Source organism: Gavialis gangeticus, unplaced genomic scaffold (assembly GCF_001723915.1).
Source record: "Gavialis gangeticus isolate Ggan-Ray unplaced genomic scaffold, GavGan_comp1, whole genome shotgun sequence".
Lineage (NCBI taxonomy): Eukaryota > Metazoa > Chordata > Crocodylia > Gavialidae > Gavialis > Gavialis gangeticus.
Window position 1 is genome coordinate 12,994,332 of NW_017729032.1, and position 10,769 is coordinate 13,005,100.

A 10,769-nucleotide genomic window follows, 5' to 3' on the forward strand; every position below is an offset into this window, starting at 1 on the left:
AGCTAATGGAAGCAGTTACCTAGTTTACCTGCTGATATTTGTTTTGCTAGTTTTAATCTACAAGAGTAAGTTTCCACCTCCCCAAGAGTAACACTTCCAAGGGTCACCTTCCTTAACTTCCCTCTGATTCCATCCCTCACTTCTCATAATCCTGCATTCTGCAGATCACCAGGAAAAGTTCCAAAAACCACAGGGTCTGAACCTGTAAGAAACCAATAAGAACATACAAATGACAGATGCTCCTTCGTTACTAGGTATTTGCCCCAAAGACATCTGGAATTGAACCCAGATATGATACAAAGTTATGTTGAGACCCTACTCAAAAAATGCTTTGGTCTTGCTTATATAAATGGGACCTAGCCATGTTGTAACCCTGAAAGGACGAAGGCTGCAGGACAGTTTTGTAACACAGACATAAATGTAGTTTGGTTTGGTTTTGTAGGTAGATTTCTGACATGCTTGTTACCATACTTGTGATATATATCTATATATATACACCTATATACACATACATATATATACAGATACATATACATACATACACACACGTGTGTGTGTGTGTGTGTGTGTGTGTGTGTGTGTGTGCGCGTGCAGCTGCATGGTAGTAATTTATAAATACTGTTAGCTGGCCTGGTTTTTGGATGTTTACATGCATGTGGCTGATTCAGGGGGCTGCCTGAAAAATGAGTGAAGCCACCTTCTGATTTTGCTTCCTATCCAAGCAACCTAAAAAGCTGGGTTTTGACTACCAGGCAAAGGCCCACTAAACATAGAAGAACAAATGAATTCCTGGGAGATTCAGAGAGATGCTTTCTAAAGGAACAAGCAGTAGTTGTATGGGGGAATCAGACTGAGACAGGACCCTGCTGGGAGTTGTCAGAGGTACTTAGGCCTGCCTAGGTGGCCATCAGGAAACAACAAACCTCTGTTTAACAGGCAAGTATGCACACAGTTTGTTGTTTTAAAATCTTTTTGCTCTAAAACCTTTGTTTTTAACTGTTGAATATCTTTATTTAAGAAGGCTGTCTAGTCACAGGGTCCTGAACTGCAGGTGCCCAAACCCAGCCAGATTAGCCAAGGACACCTAGTTCCATGTGTACAAGTAGAGGGAATAGCCATATCCCTTAATTGGATGAGTAAAGGAATGAGGTCTAACACCTAAGTGTGCATACTGAGAGACCAGGGAAGAGGGACAGAGATGCAGGCAGTCCCATAACTGTGAGAACAGCATCTAGGAAATGCGGGAAGGCTAAACCTTTCCTAATATCCTACTAAGTAATTTCACTCATGAGTTGAATATAATGGGAGTAAATCTGAACCTTCTGAAAATCACTTTCTGTCAAAGAGATAATCCCATGCCTGACCAAACCTTCTGCTATAACATCAGGGTACTATTGTGTTAACAGAGACCTACCAAACTGGTGAGGTTTCACGCATCAGCAGGCCCTTTATTCAAGGTTTTACGACTTGTAAAACTTGGATTGTATTTTGTAATACTGCTTCCACACCCTCTGACATGTTGTGTACCAAGGCAACTCCATCTTGGCCTTCCATAAAAGATTTCTGAAACAAGATATTACATCTCCTATATTGATAGGATTCAATAAATGGTATTCCACTGAAAAAGGCATTTTGTGTAGCTTAGAGCAACCACTACTGTGATTCATGGCACTGTCACAAAATATACATCAAATTTGTGATATCCAGATGGCAGTGGAAAAGGCTGTGGAAGCAGTCTGGTTTCACCACAATTTAATGTCCATAATGACACTGGCACTTGAATGTTTCAAACAAGCAGGGGTATGTATACTAATGAGTGTGAATGACGTTGGGTTGGCAGGCACTGTCAATATGGAGAAGGAGCTGAATATCATACAGGAAGAATATGATGCTTTTGAGGACTAGAGTAATTGAAATGAAATGAAACTTAGTGGAATGAAGTACCAGGTTATGCACATAGGTACTAAGCGCAAGAACCCCTACTCCAAGTTAGGGGCTCATAAATTAGAAACAGAGTAGAAAGACCTGGTATTCATTAGGTTGACTGAGTTATGGATGTGATGAGTCTATGGAAACAGTAAATGCAATTTCAGGATACATCAGGTGGGGTATTTCCAGCAGAGAAAGGGAGGCATTAACATCATTTCAGAAGGCACTGATTAGACCTCATCTGGAATATGCATGAAGTCCACACCCACAGTGGTACGAACAATCATTTGAAGGAGAAATATTAATGGTCATTATACAAGGCACTGGCAAGATCCTCATGTGGCATACTGCACACATCTCTGATTCCCTGTGTTCACGAAAGATGCATGCTGAAGCAGGGAAAACGGTGACCTTAAAACACCTTGATTTGTTAAATCGAGCAAAAAAAAAGTCCAGGCTGTTATGACTGCTTTCTAGAAATACATTAGGAAGGTAAATCCTACAGGTGGCATGGAGAAGGAGGAAGTGTTCAATACCATCTTGCTTTAACTTTTAGAAAAAAAGTTTTAAAATGTGACTGGGGACCTAACATCATTAATTTTACAATGTGACAGGAGAACAGGCCAGGTTAGGGAAAAATGGATTAAGGAATAAGTTAGATGTATTCAAATCATTGGCACCCCAGGAAATTCACTTTAGAATACTGGAGGAGCTAACTAAAGCAGCGTCTTCTCATCGGCAACTATTTGTGAGTGAGCATGACGGGAGGGGCATGAAAACTGGAGAAGCACAGAGTACTGTACCTACCTTTAAACAAAAGGGCAAAAACAAAAGGATGATGTAGGCAGCTATAGATCATGCTAATTAAAAAAACCTAACAAGATGAAGGTCAGTAAAGACAAGTGCAAAGAGCTATACAGAAACAGGAGAAATCCATTGCACACAGAAATGGGAAAAGCTAAGAAGCAGTACCGACAAAAAGGATCTGGAAGTCATAAGAACCAGGAACAGACTCAACGTATTGGTGTTGCAAAAAAACCTAATTTCATTCTGGGCTGTATTAACAGAAGTGACATATGTAAAGCTCAAAAGACAACTTTCTGCTCAGTGCTGGTGATACTGAAAATAGGGCATTCCACCCAGTTTTGGACACTGCCTGTTAAGAAAAATATAGACAAACTGGAGTGTGTCCAGAAGCAAGCAATAAGAATGAGAAGTGATTGGGAAAACATGACCTGTGAGGAGAGGTTGGAAAAACTTTGTTTGCTTAGTCTAAAAAAAGAGAGGAGACTGAGGGAGGCCATGACAACAGACTTGAAATACGGAAGAAAGGCTGATAGGGAGAGGAATGTGATCAATTGTGCTATTGTTGACTGAGGGTGGTATAAAACTAACAAATAATCCACTTCATTTGCAGCAAAGACGACTTAGGTTAGAAATTAGGAAAAACTTTCTAGCAATATCAAAGATAATTAAGCACTGGTCTAGGCTACCAATAGAAGTTGTAAGATCCCTCTCACTGAAAGTTTTAAAAAACAGGTTAGACATATAGGGTGCCTGTACATGTTCGGGGAGGCTGCTCCAACACACTGTAATTACAATGTAATTTGATTAATCGAGTCTGCTGGAGCATGCTAATTGGCATGCTCCAATCAGACAGGCTCTGTGTCTCGCATATCGGCATCCCTGCACCTTAACTAAAGCTTGTTGAATGAGCTTTAGTTAAAGTGCCCCCATCATCATGGTGAAGAACAGGGACACTGATGCACAAGATGCTGTGGGTGCTTTAATTGGAGCGGCTTCAAGAGCCACTCCAATTAAAGCATTCCCTCCCTCCCTCCAGCCCCAGAGCACATGTAAAATGTTCTTATTTGTTAGGGATGGTCTAAGTATGTTTGATCGTGCCTCAAAGTCAAGGGGTTTATTAACAACATAAGAAGTGCCCTGCTGGGTCAGACCACAGGTCTATCTAGCTATAATCTCACAGTTGCACTTGCTAAAAGGAAGAGTATTTATGCAGGGATGATCCAAATTGATCCCATCTCCTCTCTCTCCTCCTGTAGAGCTTCCAGAATTCAGAGACCCAGGAAATCCTAATTTGGGAGGAGGCTTTGGCCCTATCATGTTCAATATCCATTGATGGATGTACCATGCATGATTCTGTCCATTTCTCTTTTGAATCTTTCAAACCTCTTTTGAAATAATCAGTTTTTATAACATCTTATGGCAACGGGTTCCAGAAGCTGAGTACTGTGTGAAAAGAATTGGTATGTTTAAACTTGGTTCCTGATAATTTCCTTGTGTTTCCCCTAGTCCTGGTATTGTGAAACTGTAAATAGTAAATCCTTATTTTCTTTCTCCATGCTATTATTTTTTAGACCTCTATCATATCATCCCACTTTTGTCTTTTCTCTAAACTGAAAAGTCCTTATCTCTTCAATGTTCACTGTACAGAAGCTTTTCTATGCCCCTGACCATGTGTCCCTTCTGTGCTCCTTTTCTTGGAAACTACATAATTTTGGAGAAGAGGGAACTGAAACTGGGCATTTATACACATGGTCCGTGAGTGGGGAGGAGAGGGGCTTTTAATTAGAACGGCTCCAAAAGTGTCATGTGTATCAGCGTCCCCACACTGAAAAATGGCGGTGGGGGAGCTTTAGCTAAAGCTTGTTGAATGAGCTTTAGTTAAAGTGTCACCAGTGCCGTTTTACAATGCGGGGATGCTGATACATGTGATGCTGGAGCCTGCCGGAGCACAGTAATTACCTCTGCACGTGTATAGCCTCATTGCATGTGTATAGGTACTTTATGTCAAGGTGGGGGCATACTATGGATTTATACAGAGGCATAATGACACTGTCTGTTTTGCTTTCAATTACCTTCTCAATAATACCTAACACTCTATTATGTCTTTTTAATGTTGCTTAATCCTGATGGATTACAAATATTATCCATACCATAACACCAGGGCATTCAGTCTCACTGCCAAGCAGCCAAGGTGCTGCTCTTGACAATGCCAGACACCTTGGTCTTGAGTATGGTGTTATTGTTGCCTGTCAGGGTTTCCTCATCACCTGTTTTCCAAAGCTGATACATCTGAGTAAGACTGAGTAGACGAGGAGGTTAATTTCCTCATCAGCAAGATAGAGCACCCCATCACAACAGTATAGACATGTCCTAAATGACCACTTGATATCCCATATTTCTCATATGAGTAGATGCAACTGCCTTCTCCCCCCACCTCTTCCCCCACCAACTAGTGCGAAGATGGACTGTTTATGAAAGGTTGCAGATGCCTATAATGGCTGGGGACTGGACTCGATGGGCCAGGAAGTCCCTTCCAGTTTTACGTGCTATGTTCCCGCTGAAATGATTGACAGAAAGGTATGTAACCATTGTGACCTTTTAAATGGTTGTCATTAAGTTTTAAAACCCTATTGATATCAATTAGAAATAGATTAAAAGGCTGAGGAAAAAAAGAATGGAAACTGCAGTTCATTCTTCTCACACACTGATTCAGACAGGCCTTACAAGTCAGGGCAAAGACGCTGCAAGGCACAGAATTTTAATTTTTAGCCATAAATTAAATCTTAATTCTCTCTTAGAAGTGCTGGTGTGCTATACTGTGCCAAGTCTCTGGCCAGTGCAATCCCTGTGCTCCATAAAGTGGCTCCAAAAGAATAAATCTTTAGTGCAACACAAGTATTCTCAAATCTAACTTTACAAAAAGAAGAACAATATGAATGTTGAAGCTCATTATTTAAAATTATAGAACTGGATTTGTCTTTTTGTAGGAAAGGCTATTTTGGTAAAAACAAAAAAAACAACAAAAAACCCCCCTGCTATTAAAAGTACAATCTGAAAGTCAGCTGCAGCTCACAGTCCCTCTGCAGAGAAACAGTGAAACAGGAACTCGGCTGCATTCAGGCCATGACAACTTGCCCCTTTCCTGCAAAAGCAGAGGCTGGAAATCCAAAACAGGTCCTTGCCCAAATTTAACAAGAGTTCTTCCATTAGAACTGCCAGACTATGAGAACAGATGTTCTTACCGTGGTGGTGGTAAAATAATGTGGTTGTTTTAAAAGAGTTAGAGGAAGAAGACTTCCTCAACAGCAACAATGGCAAAGAGAACTGAGTGGGGAAGGCAGTCCTGATTTCCCTGAGATAACAGGGAAAACCAAACACCTGGTTTGGTCCAAGTCTCGTTACAAGGTAGAGACTTCAAACGCAGGTGATCACTGATAGATGGACACTGTGTGGTCAAGGAACTGGTGCAGGAGGGAGGGGAGAAGTCAGGAATGCTTGAGTTTGAACTCTGACTTGTGAGGAGCTCTGTGCACATGCTCTGCACAGTGCAGAAATTCCCACTTTGGAGCATGCACAACTAGGAAGATCCCAGAAAACACTGGGAGATCCGGGGAGAAGCTTATTTTAAAAACATTTTCCCTAAGCCACACTGCAGGTCCTTCCCTGCTGCCCCTGTGCATCTGGGAGGAGATGGGGAAGCGAGCTGTGCTGCCCACGCTGCATCAGTGGAGGAGTCCTTCACCTCCTTTTCTGTACAGCTGGTCAGGAGCTGGGAAGTGAGCCGAGCCCACTCAGCTACTCACCTACACTCACCATGTATTTGAGATACCGGCAGACAGAGAAACAAGTCCATGCACCTGCTGTCACAAAGGGCAGCAATCCATGTAAACGGCTACTTGATAGCCCATATTTTGATCCAGGATCAAATTTGACTTTTTCTAGGCCACCCACAGAAAAGTTCATGCTGTATAAAAACCACATTCAAATCCAATTCAAGACAGTGAAAAAATATTCTGCCCACTCACCGTGGTCTTCTGAAAGCCAGGCCATACTGCTGACAGGCCAGGCCAACTGTCGGAGTATAAACTATGGGCATGAATCTCTCGATGTCTGATGTCAGAACTCGGTAAAAAAGCTTCTCGTTTCTGTCTTGTAATGTCATAAGGACAATGTATCTTAAAAGGAAGAATAAAAAAGAAAGGAGATGCATATGTCAACATACCCAAGTTTTGTTAATTCCATCCAAACTGTGCACAATTCATGAAGCTAATGGTATTTAGATTCATATCTTCTCCCATGCACAGATGTCATAGGACACTCAGACCCAGTGCATAGTGCCATAGTGCACAGACAGATTTTGGATGGGAAGTTTCATGTAGGATTTTCTAGAGGTCTTGAATATCCACAATACTATTGTTTTTAACGGTAGCTACGTGTGTCCAACACCTTTGGGAATCAGGCAGTATCTTTAGGGGTTTATACAATTACAACGGAAACAACTCTAATAAAATGGAGAAAACTACAGTGTTGATGGCATGGGTGACAGCCAAAGACAATTTATTTAAATATATCAGCTGATCTATGAGCTATACATATTTTATGGAAATGTGCACATTTCAATTGATTATTTTCTTGAAATGTTCTAATCTACCCTCAAGATTACCAGTCTATCCATAAATGACTTTTCCCATCCAACTCCCCAGTTTCCCACCCATCACTCTTTACTCCATAGCTACTAACCCTTTTAGGAAAAGTCTGAAAGAATTTGTTAGTCTTCAGGGCTGGTGCTAAAAATAATGACAAATTATAGACAAAAAGGAAGAAATGCTAAAAAAAAAAAGGTAACATACAAAACTCAGGAAATGAAAAGGAATAGTGAAAAACACAATCATGAAGTGAAAAAGTTAGGTCACCTTTGCAACCATAACTCTGCCCTTTCTCACACATGAATTATGGCAGCTTTAGATGCTTACTTTATATTTTTCATCCGATACAGAATTTTCTGATATTAGAGTTAACTGAAGGCATTTTTAAAATGATAAAAATGTATTTCCCTTTTTGCTTGAAACTGTTTCCTTGACTAAGAATGAATTTGTCAAATTTCAAGCAGAAAAAATGATGGACTGAGGTAGCAGCAACTAAAAATGACCCTCTTATGCCAGAAATATGTGTAAGCTTAATGATATATGCTGCAATGTGCTCAGGACTCAGTTCTGCATCAGGTACCTTGTGCATAAAAGTACCGTGTTTCACAGATGCACACCAGTCTGCTGCATGCTATGTACAACAAAAGGGGCACCTCAGACTATGAGGGAAAACATCATTGTGATTTGGGAAAAAAGAGCACATTTTTTAGCCCTTAGACCAGCCACAGTTGATAGCTATGGAGAAGCAAAACACTCTCAAACACCGGGGAAAAGACACATTTAACATTTCTCCCTGCCATCACTCTTATGAACAATACTGAAGGGGATGATGGGTTGGAAACACTCTCTCACTACTCCATATGGTTTAAAAAAAAGGCTGTTATTTGGCAGGTTCTTTTTGCTCTGCCATCAGGCACTCCACTCAATACACTGATGGGTACATGTGGTGGAGCACGTCCACTCCATAAGTGACCATGTTGCGCACAATGCTATATCCCAGCTTAGTGAGGCAATTACCATCTTTCTGTTCTGCATTTGCACAGGCACCTTGCATAATAAGATCCTGGTCTATACTGAAGGCTCTTACAAACAATACCACCAGCACCTTGGGAGATGTGGAATGGAATGGGCAAGACAATGGACAGGATAGGAGAGGCACTGATGGCAGAGGGTTGGCTAATATTCTTGCTCATGGCTAGGGGAAGAGTGATCCTGAAGGATTGGCTCTGCATATGTATAGTTTAAAACAGAAGGATTCTCATATCTCCACAGTCAAAAAAAAAAAAAGAGAGAGAGAACAAACAAATAAAGCCTTGTGGACATACTTATCTAGATCACTGGATTTGGTCTCATAGGTTTTCATGACACGGAGAACTTGAACATCTTGGCTCAAGAAGCATGGAGGAAGCAGACCATGAATCCCAAGCTGCAGCCTCTCTTCAAGTGTAAAGGCCATCCCCTAGGGAGGAAAGGCCAAGGCACATTCAAACAGCAGGAAATACAGTCTGCTCTCAGTCCAAAAGCAGCAATAGTGACCCCTCTGCAGAGCAAATTCCAGAGAAACCTGGTTTTGCTAATATACTGTATGAAGGACCTGCGAAAATATCTGTTATGACACTGAAGCAGCTTCAGAATTAAAAGGAAAGTATCAGCGAAAGGTGATTCTGCAGGAAGCTAAGTACATTTGAAACTAAAAGGCAGGCAAGGTTCTTTGGGTAGATGTGATACCTTTTATTAGACCTTGCAAAGAACTTTTTTTCCAGCTCCACAGTTGGTCTAATATAAAAGATATCAGGGCCCGGGGGAGCATCTATTCATCAGAGGAGGACAAGATATAATGGGCACAAATTGATTGAATATTGCTTCAGGCTAGACATAAGGAAAACTTCTTTATAAGTTGAGTGCCGAGGGTTTGGAAAAGGCTCCCTACAGAATTGTACAGTCACCCACCCTGGTGATCTTCAAAAAACGTCTTGACACCTACCTTGCTGGGGTCACCTGATCTTTCCTGTCCTTGTGCAGGGGGGCTGGACCTGATGACCTGTAAGGTCCCTTCCAGCCCCTAATATCTAAAAAACTAGGAAACTATATCACATTTACCCAAGGAACCTTGCCTGTCTATGTCCTTAGACCAACACGGCTACAACCAACAACACTTTGAAACTCAAAAGGTGAAGATGCACAAATGAGAACAGTAGCCATAATAGGGGAGTTCCCTCAAGTGAGTTCCCCACAGGGGTATAGATTTGGCATATTCCTTTGAAGTAACTGAGACACGGGTCATAGCTGAATATAGGATACATAGACCATCTCTCCACTCTGACAGGACAATTCTTGTCCTTTACATATGGACATCTCAATGCATTTAATTCATTTGTATAGCAGAGCTGGAGTTCCAGATGTTTAACAATATGTTACCTTTGGACTCTGCCTTGTGAACTGTAATGGGGAATGTGTTCCAAAACACAGGGAGAAAATCTTAGTCTTTGATCAGCTGAGAATTGATGCTATCTTGATGCCAGATTATACAGCTGCAAATAGGAAAACATTTTCAGAAATGCCTGAAGAGTTTAAACCCCTGGGAAAATTTTACCAGTTTTACCAATTACAAACCAATAGATTTAGACCTTAATGAACAGCTAGAAGTACAAAGGAAGAAACTAGAGTGTTGCTGGATCATCTCCTTTTAAATAGGCAAGAAAAAAAGACTTATAAAACCACCACTGCCTCACTTATATGTCAGTTATAGCTCTGTAACTATTATGTAGCAGGTTTCATCCAGAGATCACAAAGGATTACCCAGAAATAAATAGCTACTGAGGGTACAGCTAAAAGGAAAACTAAGGTACAAAGAGGTTATGTGATCTGCAGGGATTCTGGTTTTCCCTGATAAAAGTCACAAATTTACTGATAAAAATTCAGAAATTCTCTGATAAAACCCCCCAAAATCCAAGATTAAAATGAAAGGCCATCATATACATATAGGTGTCAGCTGAACACAATGTTTTCTTGATATATTTACAATTTTAAAACAATTTGGAAGCCTACCAGTGCCTCAATCACTATAATATAAATTCTAAATTCCTATACATTTTGGTATTTAAGTTTAGGTTTTTTATCATGGAAAATCAGAGCTCCGCTACCTCCTTAGCTCGCAGAACGCAGGTCCAGGCCCCTCACTCCCAAGTCATAGCCCCGCAGCCCTGCTGGTGCCCCTCACTCCTGACCCACAGCCCCTTGGCCCTGCTGATGGGCCTCACTCCCCTCCTGCCCCCCCGAGCCCCACCAAAGGGGACCCCCAGCTATGGGGCCAGGGACCTGGGTCTGTCCCCTGCCCCCTGCAGTAATGCCCAAGCCCCGGTTGCTGCCCGCAGGAGGCAGCAGCTG

The 10,769-nt window shown here is 41.5% G+C and overlaps 1 protein-coding gene across 1 annotated transcript in view; it reads right to left on the bottom strand.

Moving 5' to 3' along the window:
* Nucleotides 1–10,769, bottom strand: part of ME3 (malic enzyme 3) — a 270,934-nt gene that overhangs the window by 130,037 nt on the left and 130,128 nt on the right. The window contains exons 2-3 of the mRNA XM_019524700.1: nt 8,708–8,841; nt 6,762–6,911 (exon numbers count right to left, since the gene is read on the bottom strand). Of these exons, the coding sequence (XP_019380245.1) occupies nt 6,762–6,911; nt 8,708–8,838 (281 nt within the window). The 5' untranslated portion in view covers nt 8,839–8,841. The remainder of the gene's footprint in view (nt 1–6,761; nt 6,912–8,707; nt 8,842–10,769) is intronic.